The sequence below is a fragment of the Lygodium microphyllum genome, chromosome 12 (genome assembly GCF_053477565.2).
Source record: "Lygodium microphyllum isolate KBCC chromosome 12, Lygodium_microphyllum_v1.1.10, whole genome shotgun sequence".
Lineage (NCBI taxonomy): Eukaryota > Viridiplantae > Streptophyta > Polypodiopsida > Schizaeales > Lygodiaceae > Lygodium > Lygodium microphyllum.
In genome coordinates, this window is record NC_141146.1 from 101615232 (window position 1) to 101633260 (window position 18029).

Here is an 18029-nt window from a genome sequence, read left to right on the forward strand (position 1 = left end):
GTCATTTTCTATGTGCATCGATCGAAATGACTGTCTCTGCTCTGGCAAGGGATGATCATATGCCTCTTGCATGCACTCCAACTTCTCTAAGGGGTTGTACCACCCTTGTAACTTCTTTTGCATGTGACCGGACCCATACCAAAGAAAGGACTAGAGAAGTTTGAGGGTGCTGAATCTCTCCACGTGAACCATTAATGCAGAGGACAGCTGACGTGGCAGGAAAAGTTGGGTCATGACTCACGAGCAGGCCTTTAGGCCTATCACTCACTCTCCACTAGCATAGACATAATATACTATAATGCATATGAGCCTCCTTCCTAAAGCCATGGCCATATCCTCAGAAACTGCAAAAGAACCTTAGGAGAGAAGCAAAGTGGTGTGCTGCCTCATCATTGAAAAAGGATCGAGGGGAGGGAGGATGGGGACCCATGGCATACATGCCAAGACAGCCCATCAAGAAGGGGGGAGGAGAGGACACTTGTATGAACGTGCTGCTAGCTATTCAAGTCTGTTGAAATAGACCTGTCTTGTGAGACAGGAGTTTTGGCTGCAGCATCCTACCAGTAAAGGGCTATCCCCAGTCCCTTTTCAACCATCTCTCTCTCGTCTTGGTTGGATACAGTGGCCTAACTGGATCCTCAGGCCATGCCCATGACCCCCCCCCTTTTCCCTTGTGTTGATGCTCTCCTCTCCCCCATATCTCTTCACCCAACTTCACATATGGTACAATGTAGCTTCCCCAGCCTAGCTTTGCACCTTCTTGTCCCCTGTCTTGAGCCTTCCTCTCAGCAGATATCCACGGAAGCTTTACAGAAGAGCTGGATCTTTTGTCCAGCCAGTTTTTGTGAAACTTAAGTTTCTCAAGAGTATAGTGCATTTCAAGTCACTCTGTTCTCCCACTGGAATGGATAGCTCAGGCTATAAGCTCAAGTCCTACTGGTTATGATGCCCTGCTGCTTCATACTCTGTTTCAACTGGTTGTGATGACCTGCTACTTTTCTGGTGCAGTCCGAGTTTATCTGCCAGTAAGGCTGCTGGTAAGACCGGTTTTTCCTTTCATATCTTTCGATGAGTTTTGGATGCTTCACAACAACAACAACACATCATCATCATCATCATCATCATCATCATCTTGATTGTGACCAGTCAACAAAAAAGCAATTCCAGAGTATGTGATTCCTGATTAGTGAGAGCACCCAAAGGCTCATCATTCAGATCACACTCGGAAAGCCCAAACCTTTCAAGGGAGATGCATTACGTCAGCTGGAACTATCTAGGGGACGTTGCCACAGCAGCCCAGCTTACTGGCCTAGACTCTGTCAAGCTAATAGCTCTGATTGTCAAGGCAGCAAGCAATGCTCGCATGCACAAGAAGAACTGCAAGCAGTTTGCCCAGCACCTCAAATTGATAGGTAATTTGCTGGAGCAGCTCAAGCTCTCGGATCTCAAGGCTTGGCCTGAGACTAGGGAACCATTAGAGGAACTCGAAGAGGCACTGAAGAAGGCTTATATCCTTGTGGATAGTTGCAAAAACAAGAGTTACTTGTACTTGCTAGCTTTGGGCTGGGTCACTGTGTCTCAGTTCAAGGAACGTCAGGCAGAGATTGACAGGTTGCTTGGGTTGATCCCTCTCATTACTTTGGTGGATAATAACCGGGTAAGTAGTAAGCACACCCTTGTTCCCACTACAATTTTGTACTATTTGCAAACAGTTATGATGCTGCACATGTCTACCTGTAATATACAGACTTTTCACCAAATTGGCCCTGTCAGACACATGCATGCATGCACATGCACATTTCTTTTTTGTGGGTAAGACTTGATTATCAGAGCTCAAATCATAAATGGATCTCATTATTTGGAAGGTGGGTAAATATGCTTGCTTTTGTTGGGGGGGGGGGGGGGTGGGGGGGGCGTGGGCTAAGTGAACAGAATAACTATATGATCATCTTTGATGATAACTTGTTCATCCTTGCAACCGTAGCTTTATCTTCATTTGAACATTGTCACTCTATGGTCACATCTCGAAATGATCTAACTTTTGGAAGTATACTTATCAACATTTAGTTGCTTGGTGTTGTTAGCCATGCAAGGTTGACTATGAGGAGACATTTGCTCCTACATCTTGGATGACCACCATTGGATGTGTGATTGCTATGGTTCCACGTTTCAATTGGCACGTATATCAGTTAGATATAAAGACAACATTTTGGAATGGAGAATTGGAAGAGGATTTGTATAGTGCACAACCTACAAGCTTTGTTGTGCAAGGCCAAGAGCACAAAGGATGCAAGGTGAATAAAGCCTTGTATGGCTTAAAAGAACTCCATGTTCTTGGTACTCTTAAGATAGATGCATTTTTGATTGCACAAGGATTCCAAATAGACCGATTGAACCCACCCTTTGTGTCAAGAAGAAAGGAGGGATTTGATAATCATCATGCTTTATGTAGATAATGTGCTGCTTATTGGACCAAATGAGAGTAAAATTACAAGTTTCAAGGTTGAATCGAGTCTACTTTTGATATGTTAGATATGGGGCTGCTTCACTATTTTTTGGGGATTCAATTCAACCCATGGTATTGTTGTCTTAGTCATAGTATGTTCAGAAGTTGCTAGTAAGGTTAAGTATATATGATTGTTAACCTATGAGCACACCTATGGAAACAAGGTGGAAACTTTCAATGCGTGATGGTAGTGATCTATTAGATGTTGCTATTTATAGCTAGGTTGTGGATTGCCTCATCTATTTGTAGCACATGATGAATGATCTATTGTGTCCATGCCTCATAAAATGGATAGTTATTTTGTTGAATGATATACTTATATATAGTAAGTTGTTGGAGGAACATGCACATCATTATCGACTCTCTGATATCTCTTATGGTAAGAGCGCTTATTGGCAGAGCTATCCAAATGCGAAATCTTTTATACAAAGCTTTTCTACCATAGTCATGTAATCTCAATCAATGGCATTAGGATTAATCTTGAGAAGGTGCAAGTAGTGCTTGATTGGCCTACCTTGAGAATGATAGATAGGTGAAATGTTTATTGGGTTTTATTAGGTTTTCTCGGAAGCTCATTAAGGAATATTTTGAGATTGTTAAGCCCTTTGTTAGAGAGAGAGAGAGAGAGAGAGAGAGAGAGAGAGAGAGAGAGAGAGAGAGAGAGAGAGAGAGAGAGAGAGAGAGAGAGAGAGAGAGAGAGAGAGAGAGAGAGAGAGAGAGAGAGAGAGAGAGAGAGAGTGTGTGTGTGTGTGTGTGTGTAAGGAGAGAGAGAGATGGCGGACCCCGTGACCTAGCATCCAGGTCGTTGCCTCTGTGCAGCCGCTGAACCTGTTGGGCTGCGCCCGTCTGCACCCGTCCGTCGTACGCCTGTCTCGCAACAGCGGTCGTCTGTCTGTACCTGCGTTGGTCGAGCTTGGCACGTGGTCTGTCCTTGTGCTCGCCTTCGTCCACGCCCAGCGTCTGCCTGGCTTCGTCAAATGCTGACGTTTGCCCCGCCTGATAAACGCTCCCCATTGCCTGTACCTGCAACGCCTGACGTCTGACGTCTGTCCTGTTTCACGCCTGACGCATGCCCCGCCTCCCGCCTGACGTTTGCCCCGCCTGTCAAACGCTGCCCGTCGCAGGTACCTGCAGCGCCCTGCCACTTTGCACCGCCTGTGCCTGACCCCTTGGTGCTTGCCCCGTTGATTGCTCTGCGTCAGTGTGCAGGCTTGCCGCAGCTGCGTGTAAGCCACACCCATGTTTGACCCGTTGTTCGGCACCCCGGTTCATCTGCGCGTGTTGGTCCTGTTCTCTGTTGCAGTCCTGTTGTTGCAGCTGGGTGGTGCACTGATTTTGCTGTTCCGCCTCTGCTCAGAGAGAAGCATGGCTGGCCTGGACATGGCTTTTATTGAACAAACGGTGGCCGCTCTTGGTCCGGATTCTGATGCAGAGGAACCGGAGGATATGGTGCCGTGTACAGAGGACATGCCGCCTGCTCCTAACTTTCAGTGTGCGGGTAAACGCTCCAAGCATACGCCCGAAGAGACAATCGGTCATCAGGATTGTTCTTATGCTTGGGTGGCCTCTGATTCTGTGGATTTCCAGGAGATTGACTGGGAGCATTTGCTGGAGTTTGCCAATATGTTGCTTGGCGACTATGTCCAGCATAATCATGAAGCTTTTTCTCACGCGGGAACTGAAGAGGTTTTGGAGGCAACGGTGGATCCAAAAACGGTCGTGCGCTCTTTTTCAGTGTTTTATGACCGTGCAGTTATACTCTTCTTCATTGGCAGGATCCCAGTGCTTTCCCATATTCGCCAGTGGCTGCACCATTTATTGCGAGGGGAGTGTGTTAAGGAGATTTTTGTTGGACCTCGAGGCTTCTATGAGGTACTGTTGAACTCGGACAAGCATCGGGCTAAGCTCCTATCCAAACTACCATTGTTCTTTGATCGCCGTTTGGTCCATGTTGTGCCATGGCGCCCTATGGCAGACTTTCAGTGCCTGCTTCAACGTGAATGCCCGGTGTGGATTGAGGTGGAAAATTGCCGCCATTGTTAAAGGATGCCATGGCCATTGTGGGAACGATCTTGGTCCTCCCAAGCCTAAGGGCAATGAATAGAAACCGTTTGTGTATGTTATGGGACACTACCAGGAAGAGGCCTGCATGGCTGCACCTTAATTGCTCTGGTATGCATCCTTTGCATTTTCGCTTGAAATGGGGTAACTTTGCGGGACACTGCTTTTCGTGTGGTAAATTGGGACACTTCATGGCCGAATGCCCAAAGAGACAACTGTCTTCAGATAATGTGCATGTTGTGCCGCCCAGGGATGACATGGTGCTTGATGCTCCCTCACAGGAGGAAACCCAGCCATCCAGTGTTTTGGATAAAGGTAAACAACAGGTTTTGGGTTTAGATTCCCGTAGCAATGAATGGATAGAGGCACGTCCCAAAAAAGGTAAGAAGTTGGATGTTGCTCTGCCGGATTCTGGACCTACTGTGTCACAGGATTCAAATTGCGCACGTATATGTGCAGGAAAGAAATGTTCTCTTCACAGCATGCTGTGCGTACTATGGTTCCTTCTGCTCCCCGTAATCAGTCTACGAGGAAAGTATATACAGATGGTCCCAAGGGCTCGCCTGCTAAGTTGGCATTTGATTCTAAAGGCAATGTGATTACACCCTGGGATCGTCGTTATCCCCGCTCCATCCCCAAGACAGTGGATATCCCATCTACCTCTAAAGCTGGCTGGCCGAATTCTTTTGCAGTCTTAGCTGATTTTCTGGATGATGGTGTCCTTGACATTCTAGCAGACAAGGTGAAATTGAGGCAAGCGGTGCCTCCTTCCTGATTTTTCTTTTTATAGATATATGAAGATAGCCAGGTGGAATGTGCGAGGCATTTGTTCTCGCCATAAGCAATATGCCATGTGGACTGTCTTGCATGAGAATCAGTGGGATGCCTTGTGTGCGGTGGAGCACAAGAGTCATGGTGAAGCAGGGAAAGTGGTGGATTGCCATGGTTTTCGCTTGTTTTATGCAGGGACACATGCTATGCATTATTCTGGTGTGCTTATGATTGTCCATGAGAAATATCGGCCTGTTCTTATTAAAAATGATGTACAGGGCCGCTTTGTGGTAATTGAAATTTTATTTGAAGGAGAGATCTTATGGTTGCTGGGCCTCTATGCTCCGAATGACCCTTTATCTTGCCGGGATCTTTGGAAGACTTTGCAGAGCTCCATGTCACTTGGCAGAAGGGGTTTCTTGATGGGAGATTTCAATATGTGTGTTGACTCTTCACAGTCCACTTCAAGGCATTCGGTGATGGATGCTCTGGAAAGTCGGGCGTGGAATGCCTTTGCTCTTGCGGCACTTAAGCAAGATCTATGGTCTCGGTTACAACCTTCATCTCTAGGGTTTACTTTCCGTTCCGCACAGTATGCATCTACATGGTCGTGGTTGGACCGAATGTACATCATGCAGGATGATGATTTTCTTCCTGAGATGCTGGAAATGAAAGTCTTGCAGCAATATGTCTTGTCCGACCATTCCCTCTCCAGCTTGAGATACTGGCACAACCCATTGCACCTTTTATGCAGTTGTTGGATAGACTCCCTTTACGTTTCAACTCCTCTTATTTGAAGCATTCAATCTTTCAGGGCTATATGCAGCAATTGATTGAGAGATTTTTATTGGACTTTGCCTCTAAGGGCACAGTTTCTTTTGAACGACTGGTCTCTAATGTGCAACGGGTCGCTCGCCAGTATGGGATACATCATGCCTCTCTTTGTCGGCGGCGTCGACATGCAGCGGAAGGCTTACTGGCTTTGGTTCGTTCTCTATTGGTGGATATCCCAGATGATGATTTTCTGTTATCATTGGCGCAGCGTTTGGCCGATCTTATTAAAGAATTTCAGTTGAAATCCTATCAGCAAGCCAAATTACACAAATTGACTGACAATTTGCAAGATAGTGCTTGTCAGACTCATAAGTTCTTTCGCGCCTTGCATGCTTCTCCTGCTCGAGAAAATATGACCAGACTTCAGGATTCAGAAGGTCGCATGGTCACTAATCCGCACACCAATGTCGATATGTGCAGGAATTATTTTCGGGATCTTCTTGGTTCTTCTCCGTCGCCTTCTGACCAGGTTACGTATGCATGTTCAGTCTTCTATGATCTGGTCCGCCATCAGGTTCCACTTGATATGCGAGCTACTTTGGAGGCAGATATTTGTGAGGAGGAGGTTATGGATGTTTTGTTACATCTGCCTAAGGATAAAAGCCCTGGTTGGGATGGCCTCACCAATGAATTCTTTGAGAGCTCGGCTACCCAACTAGTGAAGCCATTGGTGGCTATGTTTCAGCAGGTTTGGGAAACAGGGGTCATGCCTTTCTCATGGAAAGAAGGCCTTATCAAACTGCTTCCAAAGGTTCCTTCTCTGTCAATTTTGCAACAGCGGAGACCAATTTCATTGATGGGCTCGATGTATAAAATCTTTTCCAAAGTCTTGGCGAATAGGCTCCACAAGCACCTTCCAGCTATTGTGCATCCTCTTCAATATGGTTTCATTAAGGGCCGCAACATTCTGGATAATATCTTAAATGTGCAAATGGCCATTGACTATGCAAGGCACTCTAGTCAGGAAGTGGTATTGATTCAATTGGATCTGGGAAAGGCCTTTGACTATTTAGATTGGTCTTTCATTGCTGAACTTATGTCTGCTATGGGTTTTGATACTCGGATGTCCCGATTGATCTACACCATTAGTGCTGAGGCTTCTTCGCGTGTTATGCTCAATGGTGGGGTTACAGAGCCATTTGTCCTTGCACGCTCGATGAGACAGGGTTGCCCTTTGAGTCCTCTCTTCTTTGCCCTAGCAACTCACCCGGTTCTTTCAATGTTATCTTCAATGGCAGCTTCTGATTAGCTGGCCGGATTGTCTCTTCCTTTGGGGCAGCACTTCATTAGCCAATCTTTGGCTGATGATAGCTTTATGATTTTGCGTGCAGACAAGGACAACATTCGCAAGGCATTAGATGTTTGGACACTCTTTGGTCATGCTTCGGGTCTTCGCATCAATGCCTTCAAATCAGCCATTCTCAGCTGCACGGAGTCGGATTTACAGTCATTGGGCTGGCAGGGTCAGGTTGTTCCTCGTGGCTCCATTGTCAGGCATCTTGGGTACCCGTTGGGTGTTGATGTTCGGCCAAAGCAGCTACTGGAGTAGATTTCACAGAAACTAGCAGCTAAGTTTATGTATTGGAAGTCGCAAGCGTGGCCCTTTCATGTCCACCTCAAAGTGGTGCAGACAATTATGTTGCCAATGCTCACATATTTCTTGCCATTGCTGCCCTGGACTCCTACTACTTTGAAGGCTCTCACTCGCCCTATTCGTTTCATGTTATGGAAGAAGGATTCATTGCACGCAGGTGTTTCGTGGATTTCGTGGTCACATACATGTACCCCCAAACGCCTGGGTGGTGGGGCTATTTTGGATGCTGAAACTCATATGCTGGCCCTTCGTTGGTCACTTTTTCGCGCTATGTGCGTGGATCATCACCCGTGGACCATTATAGCCCGTTATTTTCTGGAGGACAGCGGGCTTCGGCATGGCAGTACACAAATTTGGGGCTCCTGGTGGCATGTCCTTAATGCAGACTCTCGGTTTTCCAGCCCCTCCTCTTCTCTATTATTGCATTTGGTCGGCTCCTGGAAAGTGGTGCTCCAAAAGGCGAGTTGGCATCCAACGGAGGACTGCTTGCATACTAACTCCTTTCAACTAGAATTGTTGGCAGTCTCAAGATTACTTTCATGGGAAGACAAACATGAGCTTCGACCAAAATTTAACCGCATGGCCCGTCTGGGTGTGACTTTAGTTGCGGATGCCACCCTTGCCAGTCATAATGTCTTCGCATCGTTTCGTACGGCCAGGAGACTTTTCAGAATTCCGCGTGGATACCATGACTTATGGGAGCAGCTTTTTTTGGTACTTCAGGGCAGGCAACCTTTTCCTGCCCTTGCGGTGGATCATCCTTGGCAGGACTGGGATCTTGTAGGCTGGTTGAGTCTGGAAAAGGCCTCTGCTAATCAGGTGTATCATCTTCTGATTAAAGATCATCAATGGCTGGGTGTTAAAGCTAATTCTGTATGGGGTTTGCGGAAATCTCAGTCATGGTGGAAGGCAACGGTGATGGAGGGCTGGTTGAATAAGACACCGTTCAAATGTAAGGTCTTTCTTTGGCGGGTGATGATTGGTGGTCTTCCTCTTGCCTCGGCTCTTTCCAAGCGTCGAATCTCGAATGGCAATTGTTTCTTTTGTACCACTACTGTGGAATCGGCCCGGCATCGATTTATTTCTTGCCCGCTGGCCAAGAAGATCTGGTCGCTCTTGTCACAGGTTTGGCGTACAGTGGTGGGGTCCTCTCTAAACCCTTTTGATTGGGTTTTTGTGCGGCCAAAATACCCACACCGCCACAGTTGCATATGAAGATCTTGTTTCACTTTTTCAGATTTTGGGGATGTTGGCACAATTGGACCACTCGGAATGCCTTTCTTTTTGATTCCGCCTCTAATGTACCGAAACACATTGCCCGGCTTAAAGGTCTCTTGCATTGTCAGATAGATCTCATTCGGCACTCGGACTTGCTCCCTCGGGAGGACTTGCTTCCCTGGCATATGGCAATTTCCTCTAGGTCTTTGCCATGACTTGTGTAACTTTTGTGTGGCTTAGTACTGGGATCTTACACACGTTGGCTTAGAGCCCTCGTGTATCTTGTAATCATGGAAACTTGTACCTTTTTTCGTAATTAATACAATTACCTTTTATGAAAAAAAAGAGAGAGAGTAAACACAAGGCGGGGAGTTGGAATGGATAGCAAGATGTAAGTACTAGAATAATGGAACGAAATTACAATAGGTCTAAAGTAAGTTTGATCTAAACCTAAACCAACTAGAGTCAAACTAACTCTAGAAGTAGTGATACTTCTTATTAACCTAGATGTGTCTAGATTCTACACCACACATTAAAACATTGGGTTTTGCCCAAAATCGATGAATTCTAACATCCCTCTATAGTGCCAATGTGATGATGTACAAGGAGTGAATCAATCACCAAAAGTCAAGTATTTTCGAAATTTCTCAAATTTTTCTCATTGATGAGTGTCGGTAGAGCGACACAGATAATCTCTATAGCTAGTTTTTGTCTTGTACTTCCATACTTCTCATAAAAACCGAAACTATAATGACAAACCAAAGCACACAATTTAATGTGTAGTAGTCAAAATCTTGCTTTTGAAGGGATTAGACTTGTGCACTTTCAAACATGTACATTAAATGTGTCTCTCGAGGTTGCATTGACGAGGCTTCTTTACAAGTAGGGGGTATATAAATCTTATGGATTTGACAAAGTACACTCTCCTTTCAGAACCATGGAGATGCCATAGACTTTCTCAAGTAGGTCTTTAGGTACAATGACATTTTGAACATAAGGTGGCAACTCTAGGATGCGTGTCCACCACTGATCGAAGAATGGCCAAGAAATGCCTTTAGATATGCGTACCCATAAAGTATCATAGCAGAGACTGTAGGAGACAATGCCAAGATCAAATAGAGAGCCATCTCTTACAAATGTTAGTTGAGAGCTCACAAGTAAACACTATATTGTTACAACATGCCAAATGCATCGCACATGTATCTCTTCATAGCAAAGTGTCACATCAATGATTCCACTCCGAAACGTGTTAAGGATTACAATATGAACTTGTAGTTGCAAGGTTTTTAACTTCTTTGGTTTCTCCTTCTTGGCTTCAAAAGAGCTTTAGCAAAGGGTTTTAATAATTTGATCAATGAGAGAGCTCTTTACTAAACCGTAGATAAACTTTATAAAGCATCAAGTCAAAAAAAATTAGGACAACAATAGCACATGTCAAATGGTTGATGACTTTTGTTCAAGGGTCTCTTCTTATTGGCATTTTGAATAGCTTGAAACCTCCAAGATGCACAGAACTAGAACTCTTCATTAGTCTTCAAAGTCTTAACATGTTTTTGAGGGAATGAGAGAAGGAAGATAGTTTGTAAGGGAAGAAGGACAACAACTTCATTGGCCCATGATATGAACATGATGGAAGAAGGAAGTAATGAGAAGAAGGAAGGACTTTTGTATGCATTATAATGGCTCCCTTCTCTACAACAAGTTCCATCAACTATTTATAGTGCTCTTATCAAGCTTCATTATAAATTGACATGCCCTTCAAGACTAGGCTTGTTGTACATGCTTGCAGCCCATGTTCATGCCTCTACCCACCTCATGGAACACTTGGCAATGCTGTGGCTACTTGCCATACTCATGCTTGATCAAGTCAATGTCTAAAATTGCCATTTTTAGGCCACCCAATTGTGTTAAAGAACCCATGTCATTATCATGTATATAGATCGATTGCTTTTCTTTATATTAGCCTTTATCAAGCTTAGTTAAAAGCTTCATTTTATTCTTATCAAAGCCTCCATTCATATGTTATAAGGGTTAAACTCAAAACGATATGTTCATATGTTAAAATTTCTTGAGGCTCCCTTGTTTTGATGCATTTTTGAGTAATCTTTGGACTACCTTCCATGAAACACCCTTTGCAATCTCCTTCACCAAACTCTTTTAGAGTTCCTTGAAAATATTGATGTGTCGATTTTTCCAAGAAGGGACCAAACACTTATTATCATCATTTCTTGAGGCTTCATGGCATTTGGAATCGTGCCAAGATGGCTACAAAAACCAACACTAATTTTACAAAAGTCCTTGAGGGATATTTATAGTTCCTAGTTGTGTGCTTCTTAGCTACTTGTGCAACTAATATTGGTGAGAAACCTTAATGTATAATATTCATGGGATCCTTTCGTAGGCTGGTAAAAAAAGCTAATCAACGCGACAATGCCTTGGTGAGAATATATGCAAAATTCTCGTGTGGAAATGTAGATCGTGCAGATTTCCCCTACATGTGATCTCTCTTACTCTCTCTCTCTCTCTCATATAGTGAATGTATCTCAATATGTTTCGTACAAGCATGAAACATTGGATTCTGTGCTATTGCAATAGCACTTTGACTGACATGTCAAAAAGAATAAGAGTACGTCTCTCCAAACGAACATGAAGATGTACCTATACACATCATAACCAAACACATTCCACTTGTGAAAATTGTTTGGTACTCAGCTTCATAAGATGACCAGCCACAATAGATTGCTTCTTACTTAGCTAAGAAATGTGTGACTAGCCTAGAAAGAAACAATGGCTTATATCTTGATCACTAGTCCAATCTAAATCACTATAAGCATACATTTGCAAGTCTTTCCCTTTGGGAAATAGCAAAACATATGATTGTGTTCCTTGTAGATACCCAAAAATGCGCTTGATAGCTCGCCAATGTAGTATTCATGGATTGTGCGTATATTGCTCACCTATGATGTTGCATCGTGTATGTTAGGTCGAGTGTTGTAGAAAGTTGTGGGTATTTATGTCAATCCAATCTTGCCAATCATACCAGTTTGCCATGTGTATTCTTTAATAATTTGTACTAATAGCAAAAGATAGGTGCAAATCGATGTCATCCACTGCTTCCTTTTGCCAAAAAGTTGTTTATATGATCCAATTTGACCAAAGCAAGAAGAGGAGAGGGTTGAGAAGAGAGAAGTGTAGGAGAGGACAAAAAACACAAGGTAGAGAAAACACAATTGCTATAATAGGGCTTTGTGCATAGATGTTGCTTATAGGGTGAAATTGCCTTCACACTGGCGGATACACAATGCCTCTTATGTGAGCTTGTTTAGGCCTTTTTGTGGGTGATGTGCTTGAGGATGTATTTGCTAAAATTGAGCTAGAGGTTTAGGAGTTGGATGAGACATTGGTATTCGAGTAGATATTGGCACACAAAGAGAGAAAGATTAGAGGTAAAGTTTCCAAAAGATATTTGGTGAAGTTTAAGAATTACTTACCAATGGATGCTAAATGAATGGAAGAGGATGGCTTGATAGACCATCCTTAGTTGTAGCTTTACCTTGAGGGTTTTCAATTAGAGGCGACTTTAGATTGGGCTCAGTCAGGTTTAACAAAGTAGGGGTCTAGACCATTGCTTGCTGCTCAAGGGGGAGGCAGCACTTCCACTCCTCTAGTGAACAACTCTAGTGTATAGTGGATCTTAGATATCTTTAACATGCATCCAAGGCATAGTTACCAGGAACGGGGAACGAGGACGGGAACGAGACCCCCCGGAACGGGGGGAACGCCTAAAGTTAGGGAACGGGAACGACATATATATATATATATATATATATATATATATATATATATATATATATATATATAGAGAGAGAGAGAGAGAGAGAGAGAGAGAGAGAGAGAGAGAGAGAGAGAGAGAGAGAGAGAGAGAGAGAGATTAAGTTAGTTGGAAGATTGCATGGTGGAAGTGAGAAGGGTGGGGTGATATCACTGTTGCATCTTGCTCGTACCAAATCTGGACAAATCCCCAAATTTTCGAAGTCTTGCGTGCACCAATTTCAGTGAAATTGAAAGAATTTCAATAAAATGTGAAAAGCTCCAAAATTCCCGGGTAGATGTGCACCGACTTTGCAATTTCTGAGTCAAATTGTCCAATTCTGTGTTGAGATCCCCAGATTCGAGAAAAGCCCCAAATTTCTGAGCCGATTTTGAAGAGATAAGAGATCTTGTGCTCACACGTGCGAAACCCCGTCAATGGGTGGAGATTAAAAAAAAAAGATTGAATTTTTGAAAAAATCTACGGGTCAATGGACCCGTCAATCGTGCGCTGTGACGCCCGCCTTTCGCCGTTACGCGCTGGTCGCCGTGCCCGCCGTGCAGTCGCCCCGTTGCGTGCAGCTGTTGCCTATTACGTATCGCACATCAGTCGCCTCCAGTCATCTGTCCACGCTTGCTGCAGTTCCAGACACGGTGTTGCATGGTGGAAGAGCAGTCGTCTCCAGTCGTCTGTCCACACTTGCTGCAGTTCCAGGGAACGGCCGTTCCAAACAGGGAACGGCTGCTGGAACGGCCCGGAACGGTGGGGAACGGGCAGGAACGGGGCTGGGAACGAGCAGGAACATTCCATGGGCGTTTCGCTGGTAGACACATGCCGGAACGCGTTAATCTGTTCCTAAGGCCCGGAACGGGCGTTCCCTGTTTCTATGAACTATACATTTGTATCAAGGGATATCAATATGCATCAATTTGCGTCAATGTATGATCATGAGAGATTGATTATTAGTTACTAGTTTTTAGTGGATGATTATTAGTTGTTAGTGACATTCAATTGGTTATATGGACGACAATATGTTTTATGAATGCCATTGAGAGTTCAGCCATGGTTTATGCTCAGTTTTAGCTTCGCTATGGTTATTTGGCTACACTAGTTGAGATATGCTAGTGAGACATGCATTTTATGGGTTTTTGGCAAAAGTTTTGGATTTTTTATGAATCTTATATTATACTTATGTTGGTTGGAAATTTTCAGCAAGTGTTTGGCATTAGCACGGTTTAGCAATAGTGGTCGATATTGTTTTGACTATGACGCCTTTTGGGAAATTCCAATGCAATATGCTTTGCTTTGGCACATTGCAGTTCAATTGAGGATGGTTGCAAGGATTTGAAGGGGTGGTTTGTCACGGGGATGTGAAATTTTGATGCTTTCCATAGCATTTGATTAAAAGTTAATCAAATGTGCAAATGTGACTTGCATATGTGATGTGTAGGATAGTTATTTCACAATGTGGGACTAAGGTTCTCAAGATATTAGTTGATGCAAAAAGGCAAAAGTGGTAACAAGTTACACCTAATAGGCACTAGGTGGTACTTGCTGCTAGAATTTGGTCTAGAATGTTTAATTAACCATAAGTGTCAGTGGTGACACTTATGGCTAATTAATTAGCTAATACTAGTTTCGAGGCTAATGAGTGCTCAAGTTTACTTAGGTGATAAATTGGCCTAGCCAATTTAATTTTTGGTTAGGTAGATTTTTTTTGGACCATAAACAATTATTAAATAAAATTTTAAAATTAATATTCTGAAAAGTAATTTCATAAAGTTGGAAATTAGATTTGGAAGGCTGCCACTTGGCAAAACTTGACCATGTAAGTGAGGAAAGGCTAGTGGGAGGTTGGGAGAGAGGAGGTGAGTCCATTTTGGTGTGGAGAAGTTGGGGAAGGAGCTAGAAAAATAGGTCGCTAGCTGCTCAAGGGGATTTTGGCAGCCTCTCGAAGCAATATAGCAGCTGATGATAGCATCCATAGCTCCAAGAGGAGTAGGTGATAATTGTGGAGTCGTAGTTGGTTGCATCCAAGCACTCCTTGGCTGTAGGTGATAGCTTTTGGGGTTGTCCAGACAAGGCAGTAGGAGATTTCACCCCTCTCATGTGAAGATAATAAGAAATTTCTCTTAGCATTCTCTCTCATTCCCTAGGCTATTCTCATCTGCGTAAGAATGAGAATAGAGAGACAAAGAGAGAGAGAGAGTGCAAAGTTGAGAGTGAGCACGACTTGTGGATACAATGACGAATGTACCTCTTTAGGTTTTTAGATAGATATATATATGAAAGTACAAGTGTGCTAAGGGTGTGTTGACACTTGTGCACATATAAAAGAGCATGATGGCCCTTTATTCCCAACAGTTTCATACGTTTATGAAATTCCTAGGTATAAAATGCATTTTCTAACCTTATGAAACAAGTTTCTTGGCAACTATGGCCCTGGATGTTGATGTTTAAAGAGGAAGAGAAGCTTCATGTTAGTCTTTGTATGGTGGCGAGAACCATGAAGATGAAAAGGAGGATGAACCACCCTGACTAGAAGAGCGAAGTAGAAGTCACCACCATGATAGCATCAAGAGAGATGTTGCAAGATCCACCTTGAGAGGAGAAGCCTCCATGTTAGTAGAAGAGCAAAACTCCTAGGATAGTGAAACCGTGAAAGGAACAGTGTGCATTCCCTCTCTCCAGCCTAGGAAGGACTGGTGCAAACTTGCATGTTAGCTCTACATTGAAATACCAAAACTCCGCAAAGGAGATTAGAATTTGCAAATGAGAGGTCAGTAGTGAGATGTTACAAAGTAAAACATAAAGTAAAAAGGGTGTTAAGAACCCATTCACTAAATTCATCTCTTGTCCTTAATTCCTTTCAGTTTCACACTTACAATCCCAAAAAGGGCTGGCCACCCATATTTTGGGGCTCCGTCCAAGACACCCTATTGCTTATAAATAGAACACAGACTTATCTTCAATATACAAATTCTCCTACACACATCCATCAAACCACTCTTGTTGAGCTAGAAAGTCATAACATGTTCTTTAAAACAGCCCCAAAACAGTAGACCAAAAGTTTCATTCAATAGGGAGTGGTTCTAGAGAGTTTCTGTATCCCACATGCAACACCCTAATTTGGGAGAATCCTTCCACATCTATAAATAGATAGACTGTCCACCATCTAGCCCCATAGTGTCCACCATCCAGTGCCATCCTTGTCTTGCAAGTTTCAGCCATCAGCCCTCTTCCACTAGCTGTCCAAGCCCCAATGACTGCTGCTATGTAGTTTTTCTTGCTTTAGACTTCCGTTGCATTTACTCAAGCACACACCCTCGTTGCATTGCTCTTTCATTTATTCACACTCAAAAAGGTGCCTTAAGAGGTGAGAGAGCGAGAAGAGAAGATCTACCCTTGAATCCAAGTGTTCCACTTGAAAGGAGACTTGTAGTGAAGAACAATAGGTAGGATGAGTTGAGAGGGTCCGAAACTTAACCTTGGGAGAGAAGCCACAAGTGCCCATCTCCATACTAGAAGGAATACGAAGGCCTAGCCACCAAGTCATGGCTGAAATATCCAAGGCCCTTAACTAGGTAGAACTCGTAGATCCTAGGTATCAATTGACAAGATGACATCGTGATGTCAACCACCCCAAGAAGGTAAAGGGTTTTTGATAGGGTGTGCGAAGGACCACATGATGAATAGGGAACCCCTTTGAAGTTGGAGGAATGAAAACTCTTGGAACACGGCCTTTGGAGTGTTTGATGATGAAGGAAATGCCATAAGTAGTGCCAAAGAAGATATTTGGGGCTCCAATGGGACAGAAGCCAAATAGCACCCAGGGGTAGTCTCTTGAAACTAAGACGATGGGACGGAGGGGTATCACACATAAACTACTTGATACGTGCATTAGAGTTGATGTCCGTGGAGCCATAGTACATACAAGGGTGGAGAAGAAATGGGTACCTCCTATGGAGCCACATGTGGTCGACGACCTCTGTTTCTTGGTGGAGCAGACTATGAAGCCGGAGTGGAAGGAGTCAAACAGCCATTGTCTCTTGAAGGAGTAGATTGGGGAGGAGATTGTACCCAACAACCAATCTCTTGGTGGGGCGGACTATAGAACCGTGGACGTGGAAGCCATTGGACCCGAAAATGGGTGAGAGAAACCTTCGTAGCACATTGCAGTGGTCTCGAGGTGGGTTTACTGCTTGGTGTGGTCATAGAGCCTCCTTTTGCTCATAAGGGCTTAGTGTGCATCATGTGCATCTCATTGGCTCGAACATAAAAATGAGAGAGCTGATGCAAAATGATCTTTGTGGTCCAAGAGGGTCAAGTGGCACAAGAGGTGGGGGGAAGACGTGTGCTCTAGTGGGGTAGGCAACAAATGTCCATGACGACAATCTTTGGTGGTATGACAGTTCTTGCCACCGTAGGAGGAGCGTTGAGTGGTTTGTCCTTCTATCTATGGAGAAGCCATAGCATTGGTGTGTCAAATGTGTAAAGGGAGGTGGAAGGGAGAAGATAATGGTGTCCTCCTAATGGTGCAACAGAAATAGGAGGGAATCTGAGATTGTTGCTGATCCCGCACCCTTTGTCTTCAATGATGAAGAGGATCTTTAGCTCTCTTAGCACCTCTGCTCTAATACCATGTTAAGAATAGTGACGGGACGGTATGCACTCATACCATATCAAAGCGACAGTAGGTTTTGTGGGAAGAAACAGTGGGTACGGCAAACGCTAAGAGAAGAAAACTTAGAGGAAGAGTGAAGAATGATGAACACTGAATCATACTGATACAATGGAGCAAAGCTCTAAGATGAGTGCACTGTCCTAGCCGATTAGGTGGCAGCACCTGTAGTGAATCTGCACAGTGAAGGGAGAAAAACACAGTCCTCTGGGCAGTAGAGTAAAGAAGTAAATGCTGAATGGTAAAGGACAACTGTAGAGGGAGCAGAACGGAGTCCTCAAGTGCTGTTGGAGTAGGAGTCAACGTGTGCATGTGTGCCACATCAGTGAGGGTACTGGATTGATGGCAGACGATGAGGATGATGCAGGCATCATGGTATGACAGCTGAGGTAAAAGGCTGCTGAAAGAATAAGAGTGAATGTGACTGTCTTAGATAGGCAAGAGCAAGAAATGCAGAAGGAATCTGAAGGAATATGGATTCTGAAAATAAATATGCTGTGAGCAGTTAACCCCTGCACGTGTGCCACATTAGGGAGGGCGCCGTACTGATGGC

The 18029-nt window shown here is 44.0% G+C and overlaps 1 protein-coding gene across 3 annotated transcripts in view; it reads left to right on the top strand.

Moving 5' to 3' along the window:
* The first annotated feature begins 376 nt into the window (after positions 1-376).
* Positions 377-18029, top strand: part of LOC148028104 (protein MID1-COMPLEMENTING ACTIVITY 1-like) — a 40665-nt gene continuing 23012 nt past the window's right edge. The window contains exons 1-2 of one of the 3 annotated variants that reach the window (XM_087689787.1): positions 392-1037; positions 1147-1657. In XM_087689787.1, coding sequence (XP_087545913.1) covers positions 1250-1657 — 408 coding nt within the window. In that variant the 5' untranslated portion in view covers positions 392-1037; positions 1147-1249. Of the gene's footprint in view, positions 1658-18029 lie in introns of all 3 variants that reach the window. The other 2 variants (XR_015692683.1, XM_087689786.1) reach the window with 2 other exon arrangements.